General features: G+C 41.6%; 3 protein-coding genes and 1 long non-coding RNA gene across 6 annotated transcripts; 3 read left to right on the top strand and 1 right to left on the bottom strand.

The window, feature by feature from the left end:
- Nucleotides 1-61: 61 nt before the first annotated feature.
- usp21 (ubiquitin specific peptidase 21) lies at nt 62-4,948 on the top strand (the record flags this gene model as incomplete). The annotated part of the gene is made up of 11 exons (XM_084366372.1): nt 62-217; nt 672-728; nt 1,243-1,360; nt 1,439-1,553; nt 2,065-2,184; nt 2,281-2,345; nt 2,429-2,616; nt 3,637-3,715; nt 3,803-3,910; nt 4,444-4,558; nt 4,742-4,948. The coding sequence occupies 11 exons, from the start codon at nt 62-64 to the stop codon at nt 4,839-4,841; spliced, it is 1,221 nt and encodes a 406-aa protein (XP_084222498.1). The 3' UTR covers nt 4,842-4,948.
- On the bottom strand, nt 2,536-17,769 carry LOC311265060. Its single transcript, XR_014623532.1, has 3 exons — nt 17,694-17,769; nt 13,459-13,565; nt 2,536-2,595 (listed from the first exon to the last, which is right to left on the bottom strand). It is a non-coding gene; the product is annotated as an uncharacterized lncRNA (long non-coding RNA).
- LOC311265837 (rho-related GTP-binding protein RhoA-C-like) lies at nt 5,850-9,739 on the top strand. 2 transcript variants are annotated; one of them, XM_084367871.1, is made up of 5 exons: nt 5,850-5,921; nt 6,513-6,668; nt 7,516-7,636; nt 7,738-7,868; nt 7,961-9,739. In XM_084367871.1, exons 2-5 carry the CDS (start codon nt 6,513-6,515, stop codon nt 8,132-8,134), a joined length of 582 nt encoding a protein of 193 aa, XP_084223997.1. In that variant the 5' UTR covers nt 5,850-5,921; the 3' UTR covers nt 8,135-9,739. The 2 variants fall into 2 exon arrangements, with proteins under 2 accessions (XP_084223997.1, XP_084223996.1); XM_084367870.1 differs by having other exon boundaries at nt 5,855-5,905.
- On the top strand, nt 10,054-20,917 carry rbm10 (RNA binding motif protein 10). Of its 2 annotated transcripts, none has more exons than XM_084366369.1 (23): nt 10,054-10,189; nt 10,720-10,800; nt 10,879-11,386; nt 11,720-11,890; nt 11,985-12,054; nt 13,481-13,554; nt 14,459-14,545; nt 14,727-14,787; nt 14,894-15,052; nt 15,834-15,994; nt 16,108-16,205; nt 16,496-16,583; nt 16,721-16,922; nt 17,022-17,131; nt 17,213-17,312; nt 17,425-17,516; nt 17,634-17,822; nt 18,092-18,286; nt 18,439-18,495; nt 18,624-18,818; nt 18,954-19,001; nt 19,778-19,833; nt 20,168-20,917. In XM_084366369.1, the coding sequence occupies exons 2-23, from the start codon at nt 10,784-10,786 to the stop codon at nt 20,256-20,258; spliced, it is 2,829 nt and encodes a 942-aa protein (XP_084222495.1). In that variant the 5' UTR covers nt 10,054-10,189; nt 10,720-10,783; the 3' UTR covers nt 20,259-20,917. The 2 variants fall into 2 exon arrangements, with proteins under 2 accessions (XP_084222495.1, XP_084222496.1); XM_084366370.1 differs by having other exon boundaries at nt 17,231-17,312.
- Nucleotides 20,918-21,109: the final 192 nt, after the last annotated feature.

Below are 21,109 nucleotides of genomic sequence, written 5' to 3' on the forward strand. Positions count from 1 at the left end.
TTTTTTCTTTGAGAAGACCTTCGATCTATAGACACTTCTGAGGTTTACCAATAAAAACAGGATGCCTGGAGCCAGTGGCGTCAACGTGGAGGGCTCTTGTGAGGCCCTGTGTCGGACCCTGGTGTCTCAGAACGGCCTCCAAAGAGAGACGGCCGACATCTCCCAGTCTGTCCTCTACACCTCACTGATGGGCCTGCTGCTGGTAGCTGACAACGAGGTGTGCAAAACATAAATGTGATTTGTGCTGTAACCCTCAAATCCGGTCATCTTGAAAGTTTGTTCTTCATGTAGAAGTTATGGGACACTCGTGAGACAAACATAAACACAGACAGAGAAATTAATGGAGAGCACACCAACACACACGTGTTTAAGCACCTGTCAGCACTCCTTGGTCTGTAATAGGATGAATGCTTGAGGCTGACCTCCTTTTAGCCTGTCTTGTTATGTTAATGAGATAAGAAGACTAAATCTGTCCCACTGATGCTGTACACACACACTGACATTGCAGGGTTAAAGCAGACAGGCAGTGACACATCGTACAGACACAGCCAGGGGTCAAATAGTAGGGCGTGCACGCAGGGAACTACATGTGCATACAAGTAAAAAGGTATGCTGTATACTGTACTTGCAGATGTAAGTAAATCGCTTCCTGTGTTGTCTTTGTTTTCCAGAAAGAGCAGCTCACCTTAGGAAGTGGAAGAGTCGGCCTTAGAAACATAGGAAACACAGTAAGTGTTTAACAATGTGGGATGTGCTTTAAAGGATAAGTTCACCCAAAAATTTGAATTTCAGCCATTACCTACTCATCCTCACACCGATGGAAAGTTACATGAAGTTTTGTAGTCCACAAAACATTTCTGGAGCCTCACGGCGAAACGGCATGGCAGCATTCTCCTAAATAACTGCAGTAGATGGGGACTTCTTTTAAAACAACCCCAACAAAAATGACTCCATACAGCTCATCCAGCGTCATCTGAGTCTTGGAAACCCCAAGATCTTCAATATTCACTCCTTGGACGCGTGGTCAAGCTTGTGCACCAACTTCATAGGGGGTGAAGGCTAACGCTTTTAGCTTAGCGGCTACAGTGAAGATTTCGGTGCTCCAGGAAACTTGGAGTATTGAGCCATTTTATCTTATTTTTGGGTGAACTTTACTTTAAACAACCCTCTTTGAAGAAACTCTTCCAGGATACTTTTTTTCAGTATAAACATGCTCACTTCCTCTATGCTTGGTCTCCGTAGTGTTTCCTGAATGCAGTAGTCCAGTGTTTGTCTCACACATGTGGCCTGCGGGACTACTGCCTCCTGAAGCTCTACAGGCAGGAGAAGTTCTCCAAGGAGGATGCTAAGCTCACTGAAGGTATGTTCCTCTCTCCTGCTGTTCCCTCCTCTTTCTTTTATTTGTGTTTTCTCATCACTCCTTATCTTCCTGTGCCAGCCTTCTCTCAGGTGCTGTTGGGCCTTTGGAATGAAAACGAAGGGGACACAGTTGTGAACCCACGACAGTTTTACAATTTTTTTAAAGAAGCTGTGCCATACTTCAGTGGTTACAGGTGAGAATATAGATGATGGATTTGTTTTCCTCAATTTTAACTGCATCTTCCAGTAAGATGTTTGTGCAGGCAACATCATTGCTATGCAAATGCTAGAGCAGTGCTGGGTTGCTTTGGCTCCAGTATTGCTGCTCACAGCTTTCTCGAGAACCGCTCATCCAAACTACTTCACTCTAGACATTGCACTTCCTTAGGACCCCGGCAATACACCTGCCAAGTGTGAAGTCAATTTGGTGAACAGTTGTTGAGAAGCTCAAAGCACAGACAGACAGAGACCCCTTCGATTTTAGTTAGATGCTATCAAACAAAATGCTATTTATTGCTATGATATTTATTCAACAATATTAACCTCTTTATCAGCACAAGGACAAGTGAGGATGTGAACTATTTCAATTCATTTTCCACTTTCCCACGAGTACATATGCTGTTTTTTTGGAGACTTGTATAGAAATAGTTGCCTGTAACATTGACATGAAGAGGAAATCTTCCTGTGTCTCTGTATTTAACCCAGTCAACAGGACGCGCAGGAGTTCCTCAGGTTCCTTTTGGACAAGCTGCACACAGAAATCAACCGCAAACCCAATGTGCGACGAACAGGGAAGGAGACTGAACAAAAGTACACCAGATTTAGGTGTGTGTGTGTGTTTGCGTGGAAAAGATCTAACCTTGAAGCTTTTACAACCTTTACGTGACTTTAGTTGTTTTCTCATATTTTGTCCTCGCTTAGGATTTCCGAAGAGGCAGCAGCCATGTGGAAGAAGCACTTGGAGAGAGATGACAGCAGAGTAGTAGGTGAGGAAAGAAAATCCAGTCATGGTGACCCGTCAATCTGATCTGTACAACCGCTGATGATTCCTGCCACCCGTCTCTCACAGACCTGTTCTCAGGCCAGCTGCGGAGCTCGCTGCACTGCTCGGTGTGCTCCCACTATTCCAACACATTCGATGTGTTCTGTGATCTGTCGCTGCCCATCCCCAAGAGGAGCTCTGGCGGCGAGGTCACGCTGAGGGAGTGTCTGGACCTCTTCTCACAGGAGGAGAAACTGGACAAGGAGAATTCACCAGTGAGTAAACACAGAACTAGCAAACTAATGGATTATAATACAAAAATAGTTTCTAAGTTTGGGGTCAAAGGCCAATGACGTTGACACTGTGAGCTAGGAATAGTGTAGTCCAAAAAATGTGGGTTTTTTTTGTTATCCAGCATAATTTTGATTGTATTAATTTTACTCATTATATATTCACGCTTATTGGAAATGGAGAGTGAATGTTAACTCATCCACTGCCAACACTAAACATTTTTCACTGTCTCCTGCTGCTGAAATCTCCGATTATGCAGTTCATTCATCTCCGATAACAACTAAAGTAGACTTATAAAAAGACACTCAATTGGTTATAGGTTTTCTTTTGTTTCTATCTTCATTTGTTTGTGCATGTTAAACATCATTGTAAGATAAACAGTACAGTTATAGAGCATCAATAGACTACACAATAGAATGTGGAGAAGAAGGAAGCCAAGGGCTTTTACGGCATTGTCTACAATGCAACATATAATCATAAACATCAGACAAAGCACACAAAAATAACAACAGCAGATAAAAGAAAACTTACAATCAAAAACACGATAAAACATAATAAATATGAATATCTAGTATAACATCTTTGGGCAAAAGTAATGTCAATAAAATGATTTGAATATAAATGAAGGTCTGAGGAATTGTAAAGAAGAACGTTTTGGAAAGTGTCAGCAAATCTGTTAATCTATCTATCTATCTATCTATCTATCTATCTATCTATCTATCTATCTATCTATCTGTCTATCTATCTCTCTCTCTCTCTCTCTCTCTATATATATATATATATTAAATATATATACTTCAACACATGCATGTGTTGAAAAGTGTTATCATTAGAGATAAGATTTTTTCTGAATGAAAAGTATCTTGTTTAGGTGATGATAGTAAGACCCCAAACAATATTACAATTGTTAATATATGGTGAATAAAATTGTAGTACAAAACTGCAGTGGATCACACTTACATCAATTTTCCGATGTATTTGATGTGTGTATTTGTGTGTTTCAGATGTGTGAGAGGTGTAACAGGCATACAGAGTGCACCAAGCGGCTGTCCATCCAGAGGTTTCCCCAAGTTATCGTGATCCGTATCCTTGGCAACAACTCTTTTAGAAACCTTGCAGATAATAATGTTATTCAGTGCAGTTATGATGATACTTAACAGTCTCCATCAGATCTGAATCGTTTTACAATGACACGGTGGTCTATCAGTAAAAGCACAGTGTATGTATCCTTCCCACTCACTAACCTGGACCTTGGACCTTATGGACCCATCGACTGTGGTAAGAAAATGTATATGTATATTTCTCATTTATACCTCCGTCTGTGCATTATCTCCTTTTACAGGCATGCTTTGGTGTGTAACTGAGTCAGTATTTGTCTATTTACCAAAAATGGAATTCAGTGAAAGGTTGAAATAATAAAATGTGCAGGAGGGGTTAAAGATACACAGGCCATTTGTGAAGGTTATACCTTGAGAAGAAAGAAAAGGAGCCATGAATTGGTGGTAGTAATCATTTTAACACTCTCACACCACTAGATAGATTTAACAAGATTTTCTAAAGGCGGTTTTATAGAATTTTATTTCAATAGTTGACAGTTAAGTCAACTATTGAAATAAAAAGACATGGAGAGAAAGAGATGTGAAAGAGTTGAGGACAAGGTCTCCAGCAATACTTGAACCATGGATGTTATAGTTGTTTTAATGGCATGTTGGCAACAGGTAGTTTATTCCATGATGTGCAAACTTGGAAAACTGAAACTACTTAGTTCTGGAGAATGGAGTGAGTCATTATGTCAATGTCCGTCCCAACAGGCCCAGTGCTGTATGACTTATATGCAATCTGTAACCACGCTGGGACTGTGAACATGGGCCACTACACAGCCTGCTGTTCAGATGAAAATGGATGGTGCTTCTACAATGACTCCAGGTGAGACTTGCCCTGCACATGAATTTAATAATAATAATTTTTAATCGCAACCTTGTAACGACTGCATGCTATAGACCTACTGTTCAGACAGCCTTCTGCGTATATGTGTCATCTGTATTAAGATCATTCCTATATAAACCTGGAGCTGTTTCTCATGATAACTCTCCATCTACCCACCTACAGTGTGACTCCAGTCTCAGAGAACCAGCTTCAAACCAATCAAGCCTATGTGCTGTTCTACCAGCGCAGCAACAGCACCACCACCACCAACGTTAGGAAATAGACCAGAGACTGGCTGAGCCAGGCAGCCAATCAGAGCAACTTTACCTCCAGTGTCCATAGAAACAAATAGAAGCAGCAGTGCTGCCATCTATGAACTTCTGAATGAGCTCAAATGAACTCTGAGGAGGAAAGAGGAGCTCCATCGCTTTAAGTGGGCTTGAAGAGCTGATCTTCCCTTCTAAATCATGGAGAAGCTTTTGAAGAGTCTCGGTATGAAAGCTGGGACGGCTCTTAGACGGACTGTAGCCTCACGAGTCTGTGTCCTCAGGCAGCAGCGAGTGGGGTACTTGCACATTATGCAGAGCTCTTAATGTGACATGGTCACGATTCATGCTTGCTATCAAACCGAAATATGCAAAAACAAATCTTCGGTGTAATAGAAATAAGGCAACATTTCATTACTCCGTTGTGACTTGCTGTAGACTTACCTACTCAAATTATCTGACTTTATTTCATTTTCAAATTTTAATTTAAAAAATATTAAATTATCTGTAGCCTAACTATCTATACTGTCTTTTTTTTTATCTTAATATCCCGCCACATGGATAGTCACCCTTAAAACCTGAAAATATGAAAATGAGCTATATTTTCCCTCTAACTGAATTATAATTCCTCTCTTTCTCTCTCTCCCTATATATATCTATTCATATGTGTATGTTTATTTATTTTTTACATTTGTGTCTACTTTTATTGTACATATGGACAAATTGCACTGTTGAATGTATTGCATTACTGACATTTGAATCAGTCAATAAATGACCAAGGAAAAAGTCAGTCTATTATTATTATCCTTATTATTATTGTTGTTGTTTTTGTTGTTATTATTATTGGAGTAATTTACATATTTCACTCATTTGTTAATATGCAATAAATAATAAAACTGTATTAATATGTAATATTTTATTAACATTGAGGCATATATTTATACATACAAAAGTAAAAAAAACAAAACAACTTTCTCAGCCTGCTGACGAATGACGTTATTGTGCGCATGCGTACGAGGGGTGGGCGGAGTTTTCCAGTCGGTCAGGAAGAGGAGAAAGGCGGACACAGAAACATCAAGCGGTAATCACATTCAACGGTAGCTTTTAAACTTTAAGCCGACTCTTGTTTAAGTCGCAGACGTATGAGGATAGTGCGATGAACGCTGTAGTTATAATTTCAGGGAGAATACCTTGAATGACAGCAGTCCAAACCACTGGAAACACCGTTAGCTTTGCTGCTAGCTAACGTTAGCTGGTTTGACAGGCCCAGACTACACTGCACAGCCTTTCAGCAGGAATGGGAACACAGCACGGAAATGTTATATGTTTACACCCTTTATCTCCGAGGCAGTCTCTCTGCCGGCTCGTTTTGGATTAGGTTTATGTCGTTCAAAATTATATTTTTAGTGAAACTCTAGGATATAAAGAGGCTGATGTGTTGGCGTTACTAGCGTCCGAGCTGTTAGTTTTACCGTTTAGTGCCAACCAAGAGGAACTGTTGTTGAATCATAGCACGCATTGTAATTGCAGCATAAAGTTTAAAAGGCGTATTCATCCTGTTTGTGCATCGGTGCACTGCTGGTAAAATTATATGTTTGGGTGTGATGTCAGTAGAGGGTAACGTTAGTGACTTGTGGTAACATTTTTCTTAAAGTGTGACCTTATTTTGGACTACTTTATTTTAATAGATGGCTGCTATCAGGAAGAAGTTGGTGATAGTTGGAGATGGTGCATGTGGGAAGACCTGTCTGCTCATCGTCTTCAGCAAGGACCAGTTCCCAGAGGTCTACGTCCCCACTGTGTTTGAGAACTATGTGGCAGACATTGAAGTGGATGGGAAACAGGTAAGATTGAAAAAGCACCAACCCCAAACTGGGGTTATGAGAGAACCAAGGGTCCTTGAAGAGACTGTTTATGTGTTTGTTTGTTTTGCATTTTGTTGTCGTTGTTTACTTAATTATATGTCGCTATCAGATTGTAGAAGTTGTTGTTGGTTCAGACGTGTCAACAAATTGTGAAAATGTTCCTGCCACTTTACCAGAGTCCAAGGTGAAATCTTCAAATTAGGGTTGCAACTATCTAAAAATTATTTGCATTGTCAATTAAGCAGCTGGTTATATTTCCTAGATTAATAACTTGATCTGCTGCACCCAAAGAGGAACGTTTTACTATGATGTCATTGCAGCTCTATTTCAAGTTTCATGTTTTCTCCCACCAATGGTAAAAAAAAAAATCCATATTTTGTGTGTAGAATAATAATAAAAACAGCAAATATTTATACTTGATGAGGTGAAACGAGGGAATTTTTGGCCTTAAGCCTTGAAAATTACTTTACCTTTAAAATGACTTCTAGTCGTCCTTTAATAATATAGTTGCTGATTAATTTTATGTATCTAATTGATGCACCTATTTAATCGTTTCTGCTCTGAGATAAACAATTTTCCTGCAGTTATTTCTGAAAAATGACTGATCAATTTTGACTCCCATTTGCCAAAAAGTACAATACCATAAACTTAAACTAGACATGATTTTCCTGAACAGATGATGGTATTGATGTTGCAAGAGTGAAAGAATAATCTAATCTGGGACTGCTTAATCATGTAACTTAAATGTTTTGATGGCCTTCCTTACGTATCCATTTTTCATGATTCTATCCTCACATGTACAGTAACTTTCTTTCTCTTTTCTCAGGTTGAGCTAGCACTTTGGGATACAGCCGGTCAGGAAGACTATGACAGACTGAGGCCTCTCTCCTACCCTGACACTGATGTTATTCTCATGTGCTTCTCTGTAGACAGCCCTGACAGTTTAGGTATTGTCTCTGCCACAGTCACACCATGTATTGAACACCTTGTGATTGTTAAATTGAGGTATGTTGCTAATTACTGCATTCTCTCCCTCAACTCACTGTAGAGAATATTCCTGAAAAGTGGACACCTGAAGTGAAACACTTTTGTCCGAATGTTCCCATCATCCTGGTGGGCAATAAAAAAGATCTGCGCAATGATGAGCACACCAGACGAGAGCTTGCCAAAATGAAACAGGTCAGTTTTTTTGTTCAAAAGATGCTTAAATGTGCATATTTAGTTGGTATGAATGTTATCATTTAAACTTTCTGTCTGATGTGTGTCTCCAGGAGCCAGTTAAACTTGAGGAGGGCAAAGACATGGCGAACCGCATCAGTGCCTACGGCTACCAAGAGTGTTCTGCCAAAACCAAAGATGGTGTGAGGGAAGTCTTTGAGATGGCAACTAGGGCAGCACTGCAGAGCAAGAAACGTTCCAAGAAGAGCAACTGCCTTCTGTTATAGGCTCTGAAAGAGGAGGGAGCTGCCGCCAAGCACAGATGGAGAGGGCATCTTCCGATAAGATTTGATATGGGGGAAAATATTGGGGGAGGGCCCTGTAAAGTTTTGCGGATGCTCAATTTTTGATCACCCAATAATCCTCAGCAAATTAAAGCAGGTTTCAAATTATTTGATAGGCTTCTACACCTTGGTCCTCGTTCTATACATTAGGTTTTGTGCCATTTTGCTTTTGTCTATCAAAAACTTTCAGATCTATGAGTCTGTAGGGCAGGTGTTGGGGGGGTGGGGGTGGGGTTGGGTGGCGGGTGGCTGACTTGAAGTTGAGTAGATGTAAATGGGTTGAAATGTGCCACAATTTGAATGAAGAGAGAAAAGGTCCTTACCAGGCCAAAGACAATGGGGATATGAGAGAGAGAGAAAAAAAAAAGACATACACAAAAAAATAGGGTTGAATTAAGACCATGTTTAAGTGGATTTCACACAGTATCGCCTACATGTAGTGCCTTGAGAGCAGTGGTCAAGAAGAGTAAGTTGTGGGGTAGGGATTCATAACTTAGATGGGGTATTATTTTGTCATTTGTAGTTTCCACACATCACATTTGTGAATGCTTTCTCCCTGTCATTGGCTTGGCTCCTTCAGGCCCATATTCTGACTCAGGCGCTATGCAGGGGTATGCCTAAACTAGATTGTATGAGATCTTTTCCCATTACTTACCTGTACTTAAGAGTGTGTGTGTTTGTTTGCGTGCGTGTGTGCAACTGTATGGTGGTTTGTTTTCTCCAGTGCAGGTCTGCATGCAGTGAATGTGTGTATATTTGTGCGGGTGTGTATTAACATATGTGTCTATGTACTGTATGCATGGAAAGGCCTTTTGCGTCACTGACCTAACCCCTTGTTTCCATGCCAAAGTTACCCCTGATGGCCGTATTTTATGGCTCCGATGGGTAATGGAATTAACAGCTATTCAGAGTGACATAGAAACCTTCACTTTACTGGAAGACATTGTACTATACCTAGAGGCACAATCAGGTTAAACATATTATCAGTTTTTAGGACCTTTTTTGTGTGTACCGGAGATCCATTTGATTGTGTTAATCAGTGGGTCAAATCATGAGTGGTTTAGTTGATAAGTTGAATATTCCTTCACATAGATGATAGGCTTATGTTATTACTATAATGTCCATTATGTACTGTATGTCTTACAAGGCTTTGTAAGGACATGTTATTGATGTGTATTTCAAGTTTGCCTTTTACTCAACTCTCCCCATTCCCCCTTTTAATGATATTGTCATTATTGTACTATAACTTTTTATTATTGATGTCCCTAATTTTCTTAGTATATTTTAATCATTTTACTTAAACCTGCTGTTATGATCAGCTTATGTCAGTTAACTGATAAATTGTAACCGTAGTATTCTGTTTAATTAACTGAAGGTCAAGCTTGGGTTTCAAGGCTGGAAGGTCCTGGGGGTGGGCTGCTAGAGCAGTTTGTTTATCTTTTTTTGGTTGTTGTTTTTTTTTTTTTTTGTATTGTGACATATAACAATTTTTGGATTTTTTTTCTTCCCCCAAATAAAGCTGATATTAGGGGTTTCTGTTGTAAGGTATTTATGTGTTATTTGATTCATTCATTTATTAATAATTAACAATCTTACCTACATTTCTGGTCTTAATTTACTTTTTTCCCCAAATAAAACACTCATAACCCGTCAAAATATGTGATTCTATGATTTTGTATGTGAAATAATGAAGACATGTACAGAAACGCATCAAATAATACCGTGCATGTCCTCCTGGTTTGTGGAGCACTCGTTTCGGGTTGGCCTGCTTGTCTCGTCCAATCATCATCGACATTAATGTGTTCGCTGTCCAAGCACCAATCACATACCAGAATCAGGTGTAGGTCCCTCCCACTCTGGATTGTTGTCTTGCTGTGGCCATTTTACACTTGGTTCCCTCAAAATAATTACACTTGGCTAGCGCAAAAATAAAACACTCTTCTCTCCTGGGCCTCAACGTGACATTCACACAACTGCCTTTGGTTACATGTGGCACCGGTAAGTGTTTGTCTTATTTCACATACAATTGCGTTAGTTGTGTTTGCAGCGGTTGGCAGGCGTTTCGAAACAGCGGCTCTGCCTGGACTAGCTAGCCAACCTCAGGCTAAAATAGTTAGCTTGCCTGCTATCCGAGATGACCGCCACACGTCATTGGTGAATACTCCTTTTCTACTACTTTATGGATTGTCAGGATGAGAACGTGCATTGCATTACGTCCCACGTGTGTTTAAAAGAGTTGTAGGGCTCTACCTCTGTTAATAGTTCGTGTAATTTGTTAAGCAGTGACAGAAGTGACATTACTGCAAGTTGGAGAAGTCAGTGTTCAAAAATACAGCTCACCCGGTTGCAGAATGTAGACAATGGTATCTACCTCTGGGCTCCTTTTTTCACCTAAAGTCTTCGCTTATACGTTTTGACTCCGTTTTTCTAAAAGGCAAGATGTGTGTATGATAGGGCTGCAACAGTAACTGTGAGTCTCCTGATTAGTGCTCGTCATTAAAAAGAGTAAATTGCTGATGTACTTCCAGGGTATCTGATGCTGTAACCAAATAGAAAAAGGACTGTGACCAGGAGCAGAGTCATTGGATCAGTATGGACTATGAGAGGAGGTGAGTTACACATTCGTGTTATACTTTTGCATCTTAAGGAGTACATGTGTCCCTCACATTGTCTTTCATGGTCAACAGGGGTGGACGAGGTGACCGAACAGGTCGCTATGGCAGCATCCACAACAACGATCACAACTTTCGAGACATGGATTATCGAGGCTATGGCCAGGAGGATGAGGAGGAAGAAACAGACAGATCATACGGCCATGACGAGCAAACGCTAGGTGTCCATGACCTCCAAGAACGCCTGGGGTTTCACCACAGAGGAGATGGGCGGGGGGACATTGGTTGTGAGGGGAAAGGGCTCCTGTGGCCCCCTTCCACTCAGTCGCAGCCTGATCTAGCCCATCCCATGCTCCAGAGAGAGGAGGATGGATCCAGGCGGGAATTTGAGCAGTTACGGACTGGTCCGCAGGAAAGGGGTCGGGGGAGAGGTGGAAGAGGCTTTCCTGAGAACAGTGCCCCTCATTCAGGAAGTAGGGATGGCAACTGGGGTCATGGTGGTGCCCATTCTGAACAGATGGAATACAATATGGCACGACAGAGAGAGGAGGAAAGGTTCTCTCGCGGAGCACTGAAGAGAAGGGTAAACCATAACAAGTCCATCCTTGGTGTCATAGAGCTGCTACTAGAGCCTGGCCGATATATTGGTTGGCTGATATTGGCCTATCACAGATATTTTGGTATCGGTGTATAGGTTGCCCGATATGTACAGATATAGACTTTTAGGGATTAAATGCAGAAAAGTATGCTTGGGATAATTTATAATTATTAAATTCTCAGTGAAGTTTACTGTATCAGTGCACTGATGTTATTTGAGACAAAGTTTAATGTTGGACTGTAAAATATCCTGTCTCCATTTCATATCATTTTAATTTTGTTGTGACATCAGTTGCTAATCTGTGACTGTTCTCTGCAGGCTTTTCCAGTGGGGGCAGAGGAGCATAATTGTGGTAGCGCTGGTCCAGGCTTGTCCCTTGAGGAGTTGGATCAGAGGGACCAGGACTACCGTGCAGATCTAGACCACAACCAGAGGCCAAGCAACATCATAATGCTTCGCATGTTGCCACCTAATGCCACTGCCAATGAGGTACGTTTATGTCTCCCAGGCATGTTTGTGTGTCTACAGTGGTCAATTGAGATGTTGATTGGCATTAATGGCAATAATGTCTCTGTGTTTTTAGATTCGGGCACAACTTCAAGAGCAGGGGATCCAGCCGAGAGAGGTTCGCCTCATGAGGAACAAATCTTCAGGTGAGAACTAGTCCATTGCCCCGAATTTGTTTTCTGTTCTTTACTCTCCCTTCGTGTCACACTCATCCATCACCAGCTCTTTCATTTTCATCGCTCTTTTGGGTTGATTAACCGTATCTGTTCTCTCTTCTTAATAAGCGTCCTCCCTTTTCTTCTCTCTTTTCTGTCACTGTCTTTACTCATACTCTGAAAGCAGGATATATAGCTGATGCAAAGAAGACATTTATACTCATATAAAGGCTATTGCTTAGATTTCTGCTTCAATTCTTTGGTCTGCTGGTGTCTGAATTCGAGCTAGTGCCCACAGCAAAACATCCATGCACGCTTCGAAGGAGAGCAGTAACCATATTTGCCTCTGAGACAGGAAGTCATGCATACAACAATAGGCTTTAGATCTTCACTTCATGGCTTTAATTTTCCTTTTCACCTTGGCTCTCTTATTGTCTTTGCCCTTTCATGATTCTGCCTCATCCATCTTGAAGTGCGATGTGTCTGAATAGATTAACAATGCTCACAAACTAACAGTGTCATCTGACGAATGAGCAGCGGAAGCAGAATCTGTTTGATTGTGTGTATCATTGTAGCTATTTTTGAATGTGCGAGTGTTGGGATATGTTTGTGTGTTGCAGCTACCTCTCAGCTACGTGAGTGTCATCCATACCACTCAGAAAAGCTTGTCTTTTTCTAAAGGTTTCCATTAAGGTCATTGTCTCACTGGCCTCCCTCTTTGCTAACTCACTGGTTGTGTGTAAGGTGTGCCTATTTGAAACAGGCACACTTACCCACACTGCTCTGTCTTAATCACCCCTACGTCACTGTTTCTCTGTTTTTAGAACAAGTCATTCTCAGTTTTAACTGTTTAAAAGATGAACTTTTGTGATTTTCACACAATACATAGCGTTGTTTAAAAAAAAAGTTATAATTTTAAATATGTTGTTTAATGTGTTGTCAATAAGTAATAGTAATGCATGGACAAGATATGCAGTGTTTAAGATGAGACATTACACCACAGTGCTACATAGTTCAGACTGCACCTGACTCTAAGAGTAGCAGATATATGCGTGTGTGTGTGTGCTTGTGTGTCTATGTGTGTCTGTTCTGCCTGGGTGCTTCATCAATCAAAGCCAAAGAGCTCAGACTCAAACTGATGAGTGGCTAGGGTTCTCCCTCTCTCTCCCTCTTTCCTCGACCCTGTTGAGTTGCTTGACATTGCGTCCTCCCACCCTTGTAGAGAATTTGACAGTGGCTCCTCAACTGGCTGTCAGGTGTGTTATTTCCAAGGGAGAGAGGAAGCAATGATTTATTTTATTAGTGCTGATACAGGGTCTCTCTCTCTCCTCTGGACATGAAGCACTAACCCCTCACTGCGTTGTTGTTATGTTGTTGTTGTTGTTGTTCGGTTACCATGGCGCTGGGCGGTGTCCAGGTCAGAGCCGAGGATTCGCCTTCGTCGAGTTTAATGTCATACAGGAGGCCACGCGCTGGATGGAGACCAACCAGGTCACTCTCCCCTACACAGACACACATACACATATATACATGCATACAATGGGACATTTGGGTTAATATCAGGACAAATGTACAGTCACATCATGCCTTGTCATATGCACATGATGCATTCCAGTATGGTATAGACATGCAGAGTGGAGAAATATTTTTTGTCCCTGAGGTGGGTAGGTAAGTCTTCATAGTCTTTATAAATAATTTTTTTTCTACCGACACAGAATTTCACAAACAGGCAAATTCTTTTTACATCATGCTGACATCTGTCTGTCTGGGGCCCAATGGCATAGTTTTCATAACTGGACCCTCCCAGTCACAATGCTCATCATTTGTCCAATACAAGCTCACTCTCTCACTCTCTCCTAAGTTTACAGTACCACCTCTGGGATAGTATGACAGTTTGAATATATTTCCTCACATGGTCTATTGTATGTTGAATCGGAACCACTGTAGCACTTCATTTTCTTGTTTTTGAACCTGTCATATCCGGGTCATCTACCATTATTACATCTTTAGGATGGAGCTATTGTCTATTTTGGGGTTGAAGGTGGTGACAGTGGGATGGGATGTGTGGAAAACTGTGAAAAGGTTTCCCCTTAAGGGGGGAGGGATGACACAATTGAACAAAATACATTGCGTCCTTAAAAATGGATACCCACACACTACACACCATCTCAGTCCGTCCCAGTTTCCTAAAGCTGAAGGTTGCAATTCTCTGGTGTCCTCTTTCTTTCAGCCTCAGCTCTACTCTCTTTCTCTGTCCCCTCTCCCTCTCTCTCACTCTCGTCCCTTTCAATCTCTCTCATCTCTTGTGAGATGAGGCCTTTCTCTGGCATGTGTGGCCTAATTATTGCTGATAATCATTCTTTGTTCCCCCTCCCTCTCTTTCTTTTTCTTTCAGGGCGTGCTGTTGATTCTGGGACAAAGAGTGTCGATGCACTACAGCGACCCAAAACCGCGTGCCAATGAGGACTGGCTCTGCAACAAGGTTGTGTGTGTGTGTGTGTGTGTGTGTGTGTGTGTGTGTGTGTGTGTGTGTGTGTGTGTGTGTGTTGGCATTGTTTTCCATGCATAATGAAAATGTGTATCATCTGCATGTTTGTCAGCCACTGTAGTGGCTCAGTCATTTAAGATGTTTTTTAACAGCAGCTCATGTATCATTTCAACAGTGTGGTGTGCAAAACTTTAAAAGAAGAGAGAAGTGCTTCAAATGCAGTGTGCCTAAATCAGGTAAACTTTAACTCCCTACAGTATATATCACAACTATTCTCCCTTTTATAATAACACAAGCTCTCGCTCATCATATAATGATAAATGCCATGTTGTCCTCCCCCAGAGGCTGAGCTGAAGCTGCCCCAGTTGCAGAGGGATTTGCCTGTTGGTCTCCAGAAGGAACGAGCCCAAGGCTTATTGCCCTTACCAGCACCCTACCACTCTTCTGGTCCTACTGTCAACCCAGGACAGGCTGCACAACAGGCAGATGTTGCCAATGACAGTAAGTCCATTAACTGACATTTTTCCTACAATGGCAATCCACTTTTTGTGTAACCATTGTCATATACCAGAAGGTGGTTTTCCATTGGCACTTTTGGCTGCAAGCTGATTCGAATTTCCGTTACCACTTAACCTCGCCAAGTTGAGCCAAGCCACACCAATGCGCGGCCAAATTGTCCTGCCTCAAGCGATCTCTGGTGGCTTCTCACTACTGCAGCCATCCCAAAATGACCCCCAGTCTCCCTCTCAAACAGGCATATGTTACAAAACTCAAATCTTGTCTGTACAGGATTGCAAAGACAAAGACATTTTTAAAAGTCTTTGTTTTCAGCTCTCAGTACTGACTGTGTCTGCTTCATTTTACTCTTTCATCGTATTTGCTTTCAGCTGTTTGGGGAGTCATGTTAAGTTACTGCTGGTTAAAACCCAACATTTCATAACTTGGCTGTTTCATAATAAAAGCTTGTAAATAACAAAACAAAGGGATTATTTTGTGAATAATTTATGGGAAAACAAAACCCATTTACTCCCAATTTATAGGTGCTTTTTGCAGCGGCGATTCCTTAATAATACTACAAGGACAAAGAGTATTTACAGCCGCTCCTTTGACCACTTCTCAAGTCAAGTGCATCATAAGTTAAAGACGCACCTTCAAGCCAGAGAAGCCCTGTTGAAATGACAATGCAAATCCCTGCCTGCTTTTGCAACACTGTATAATACCTGGTAACTTAACTTAACTTGCATTGTTAATTTTTGTGTTCTCCTATTCTCTCCTACAACAGCTCTGATACTAAGAAATCTTGGCCCGCATACTTCATTGGAGGCCATCTTATCAGCTTTGGCTCCTTTTGCTACTCTCTCCCCTTCCAATGTTCGTCTAATCAAGGACAAGCACACACATCTCAACAGGGGTTTTGCCTTTCTACAGCTCTCTACCATAGTGGTGAGAAACATGAGACGACTGACACACACAAGCACAAATGCTAGACAAATGTATTTGCAAGTTGTCAGTCGCTTAGACAATAACACGCAGTTCTCTGTATGTTTTATCAACAGGAGGCATCTCAACTGCTCCAGATCTTGCAGGCTCTCCAGCCAGCTCTCTCTATAGATGGGAAGACTATTGTGGTTGAGTTTGCCAAAGGCTCCAAACGGTAAATACTTGCACACCCAAACTTGGCCGCAAAGAAAACAAAAGAGTGCTGCATGTTATTGCTATGGCACTGAGAATAATATTGTGGTTTCAAGTCGCCTATTGCCACGTCACCTTAAACTGAAATTGGTCCTGTGAATAACGTGCATCAGAAGTAGCTTAAGAGAGGATTACATCAAATAAATTAGCCTTCAAATAAACTGTTGTATTTTAGCATCACATGAAAAGCTGTTTGAAATGTAGGTTACCAAAACCCACTGAAATCCTCTCTGTGCCTCTTTTCCATGCCAGAGATGTATTCCTGACAGATGGCAACAGAGTGAGTGCTGCTACAGTGGCCAGCACTGCTATCGCTGCCGCACAGTGGGCTGTCACGCAGGTAACCTGTCTGAATGACAAACATGATGTTGCAACTTGTCTTTAATTGTATGCATTAGGGGTGCCAAGATTCCCCAAATCCAAGATTGTAATTTTGTGTTTTTGTCTCATTCCTTAAAACCTTTTTTTTCCCCCAAGACTGCTCAGAATGGATCAGGAGGCCAGAGTATAGATACGGCAGTGTATCAGCAGGGGGCAGCAGTGACATACAGTCAAGAAGGAAATGAATACTCCGGGCTTGACGGCACAACCTTCAAGGCCCATGCAGATGCCAGGGTTGCTGCTTTGCCAAATGCAGGAGCAGCCCTGATGGGGACATACACAGGAGGAGCAACCCCAGGTTGGTATATATAGAGCATATCATCTATATGACCATACATTGAACTGGAACTGCAACTAAACTTAAGCCATCTGCTTGTGTGTGCATGCTGATTTGCAGCTGCCATTTCATCTGAGGCAGTGACATCTGGATCAGCAGTCGTGCAGCAACCACTCACTCATACACAGACTGCTCTCATCACCACAACTACCACCACACCAGCCACGCAGGTACAATATTTCTGTTGTCTCTTCTTCTTCTGTCTCTTGTATTCTTGCATTACTTCATGCCATTGCTTTCTTGTTTTTAAGAGGTCTGTCCCTCGACAGGTTGAAATAGTGGGAAAACCACAGCCAGCTTCTACCAGCCAACCTGCTACCCCAGGCACTGAACACGAGCTCCAGCAATACCGTAAGGCTACATGTGTCCAGTGTTACCTACAAGTTGAGAATTTATTTCAGGTATTCAACCCCAAATCTATGTATTTGACCGTAAAGTGAGTGTCCTGTTTCTTTGACTGCAGCTGTGCCAGATGTGTCCACATACAGTTATGACGAGAGCTCTGGCTACTATTACGACCCCCTCACAGGACTCTACTATGACCCTAACTCCCAGGTCAGGCATGGTGAATGTACTGCACTTTAAATGTTAAGCCAGCACTTTCTGTAAGACATTTCTCTGTCTTCTTACTCAGCATTTCAGTCTAGTTTTGTTTGCCTGTCCTCTTTGCAGTACTACTACAACCCTCACACTCAGCAGTACATGTACTGGGATGGAGAGAAGCAAACTTACATTCCTGCTGCCACTGACCAGTCGAACACAGAGGGTGCTCCCATGAGTGCGGCCCCTTCAGACTCGCTGTTTGCTTCCCCTGGCAGCAAGGAGAAAAAAGACAAACCCAAAAATAAAACAGCTCAACAGGTACTCCACATACTGGATACAAGTTCAAGTGCTGACAAATGTGCAGAGTTAAGTTTCAGTATGTATAATTTAACACCTCAGTTATTTAAAAATGTAGACTTCATCAAGGAAGTATTTATTTAAGGGCTACTGAGATGGATTGCATTATATTGTGCAGGCACTGATTTTACTGGGCCATCCCCAGAGTACGACATTGCAAAATTGTAAATCTTCCTCTGTTCAGTCCATTTAACTGGCTTACTTGCATCTCTTGGGGTTTATATTAATAGATTGCCAAAGATATGGAGCGCTGGGCTAAGAGTCTCAATAGACAAAAGGAGAACATGCGTTCCGTCTCCTCCTCCCCTGCTGTCGGCTCTACAGCTCTACCACCAGGATACACTAGGGCACCTGGCCACAGTCGCCTAGATGACCGCAGAGAGTCTGCTAGTGCTGATGCAGGCTATGCTGTTCTGGAGAAAAAGGTAGGTGACTCTGACACAGACACCCATGTTTAGCTGTTAACACCTGGGGCAGTAAAGTATCATAGTAAATCATGTTGCCCCAGTGCAAGTAATGTCTGCATAGGATAAAGTAGTCCTGGTAATCCCACTGATCTTGTATTTTCGACCTGCAGGGGGCACTGTCTGAGCGGCCTCAGATGTTTCTGGACCAGATCCGACAAAGTACAGAGGTGTGGACCTGGTGACAGTGATCTACTTGTTATGTATCCTGTGTTTGTCTTTGTTCTTTTTGCAGAGGATGTTGGAAAACTGTTTTCAAGCAGACTATCTTTATCTGTGTCTCATCTTATTTCCATAGCGTTCCCCACCTCAGCAGCAGGGTCTGGTCCCAGCCTACAGCGGAGAAACTGATAGTGAAGAAGAAGGAGGCGAGAGAGATGAGAGGGAAGGGAGAATGACAGACTGGGTTAAACTGGCTTGTCTGCTGTGTAGGAGGCAGTTCCCCAGCAAAGAGGCCCTCATCAGGCACCAGCAGCTCTCTGAGTTACATAAGGTGGTTACACAAACAGTTTACATGAATTTTCACATTGTTACAAATGTTGCGAAAAGTGATTAATAGTGAAGTGTTTACTCCTGGCTGGAAAGAAATCATGTCTTAACTTGCACCTCTTTACCTTTCTGCCCTCAGCAAAACTTGGAGCAGAGAAGAGTCCAGCAGGAAGCTGCAGGCAAAGAGGTTGGTCAGGGTCTGACTGCTGGAGTTAGACAGCATTACATAGACTAATTATGTTTGTTACAAGGGATGTACTGTAACAGTACACAGAAGTCACAGTTCAGTACATACGTCAGATTTGGGGTCATGGTTCAGTACGAACAAAAAATCTAAATACATATGGCTGGATGTCTTTAAATTTATTTGACAGTAATGTAAGCTAAAGTTGTTATACCAGGTGTCCACCTAGTTCCACTTTATGGGGGCATAGAAATGCATTAAAAATAAGACATTAGAATATTTTTATAATTGCATTTAAAAGACAACAAAAGCAAGCAAATAAATAGTTACAGATTAAAAATAGGTTATGTTTTGTCACTTATTGGCAAGCCACAGTAATGTTTCATTGCCTTATTTAAACGACCTGACCGAATCAGCAGGCTCAGGTATTCAGGAAGTTTGTTCCACAGGTGGGGAGCAAAGAAACTAAAAGCTGCTTCACCTTGCTTGTTAGTGCATTAGCGGTAAAGACCAAACATAGACAAGTAGGTTATGTATTTTTGAAGGGCTGATAAACAACAAATGTTTGGGTGAGAGTGAGTGTAGATCATAACGGTTAAATTCTCGCCCATTAACGCATTATCTCACCGTAGTGTGATAATCGGGTGTATTTTTCGTATGACTGCAAGCACTGGACTATCTGTTTTATGATGGTTCGGGCAGGATACATGTACTGTAGCGTCGCAGTTTGTTACTTTGTTTGTTTGTTAATTTGATTTCATCGTTCTCTTTCTTTGCAGAGACTTACTGATGGACCTGAAACTCCTGATCCTAAGAGGAGGAAGTTTAACCCCATGTAAGCAGCAGTGAAGTAACAAACAAGACTCTCCATGTCGATTTACAGTTGATGTATGGTGCAGAAGTGGCCTGCAAATTTACAAAATACTGGATAAACCATTCATTGTTTCTCCGTTACTTTTTAAGTCAGGGTGATCTATTTTAACTACAGCTATGTGTGGTAATGTTTGTAATTGGTCTGTACTGACCATGTAAGCCCTGCTGTTAACTCCATACAGCACTAAATTATGCCAATACAAGCGTTTGCCAGAAATTGTGGATGTGACTTTGTCTACTTGCAGTTTCTTTTATGTGTGTGCTTAACATTATTTTGTTCTCTCTTGCCTCTTTAGTGATGGGATCACAGGCAGTAGTCTCGGTGCCAGGATGCTACAGGGAGGTGTGAAAAAGGGGCTTCTATTGCGCAACATGCAAGTGGAGTGAGCAATCACCCTAAAGCCTCAACTTCCTGACCCAGACGGGACAAGGACAGAGCCTAGCACACAACACTTCACCATTAACATTATATAGATATCTATAGATAAACCTCTTAATTTTGGTTTGACTTCACATTACCTCAACAGTGGTAAAAAAAAACTCATGAACTGATCCTGTAGCAGTGGACGTCAGGATATTGCACAGAATGCACTTTTTTGCTTTCTTCCTGAATGATGCAGTTTTAGTTCTCACTTGCTTCAGAGCTTGTATGTGATAAACAAGCTTAATGTGGTTGGGAAACATTTGCTGATGGAAAATGAAAGATCGGTATAGATCTTTATGGCAGCAAATGAGATTTTCTAATATTACTATGCACCATAGATTTTTTTTTTTATTTAATGCTATATGCCTTGTCATTCAGTGAATGACTGATCTGGGCATGAACTGTGTGTACATTTTAGAAAAGACTTGCCTCATGAACTGGACAATGTCACGCTTACAGTGTGTAGATGAAGAGTGTCTGAGTTTGTCATATTGCAGGTATGAATTCACGATGTAATAGTTACGTCTGGAGAATGTTTTTTATTTCTGTATTTGTTCAATAATGTGACTCTGTTTCATCAAGCTTATGTAAATTAACTCAGAATAACACATTTTCATCATTATTGCTTATTGGTGTCTTGTTTGTGCAAGCCAGGAAACTAGCTAATGTTTTGACATTTTTCGTGGAGATGTCCAAATGTGTTTTTGCAAAAACCGTGGTTTGAAAAGAGGAATGCACTCTCAGCTCTTGTTATGAAGTCTCCAATGCAACATCTTGACCTGCTGAAATCAAATGAGACTCCCAACCAAGGACG

Source organism: Pagrus pagrus, assembly GCF_965226575.1.
Source record: "Pagrus pagrus genome assembly, chromosome: 11".
Taxonomy (NCBI): Eukaryota; Metazoa; Chordata; class Actinopteri; order Spariformes; family Sparidae; genus Pagrus; species Pagrus pagrus.

Coding starts and splice junctions, on each gene's coding strand:
- rbm10 (XM_084366369.1), top strand. Junction 11,387..11,719: donor GCGGAGCACTGAAGAGAAGG/GTAAACCATAAC, acceptor TGTTCTCTGCAG/GCTTTTCCAGTGGGGGCAGA. Junction 15,053..15,833: donor GGCAGATGTTGCCAATGACA/GTAAGTCCATTA, acceptor CTCCTACAACAG/CTCTGATACTAAGAAATCTT.
- LOC311265837 (XM_084367871.1), top strand. CDS start 6,513: ATGGCTGCTATCAGGAAGAAGTTGGTGATAGTTGGAGATGGTGCATGT. Junction 6,669..7,515: donor TTGAAGTGGATGGGAAACAG/GTAAGATTGAAA, acceptor CTCTTTTCTCAG/GTTGAGCTAGCACTTTGGGA. Junction 7,869..7,960: donor AGCTTGCCAAAATGAAACAG/GTCAGTTTTTTT, acceptor GTGTGTCTCCAG/GAGCCAGTTAAACTTGAGGA.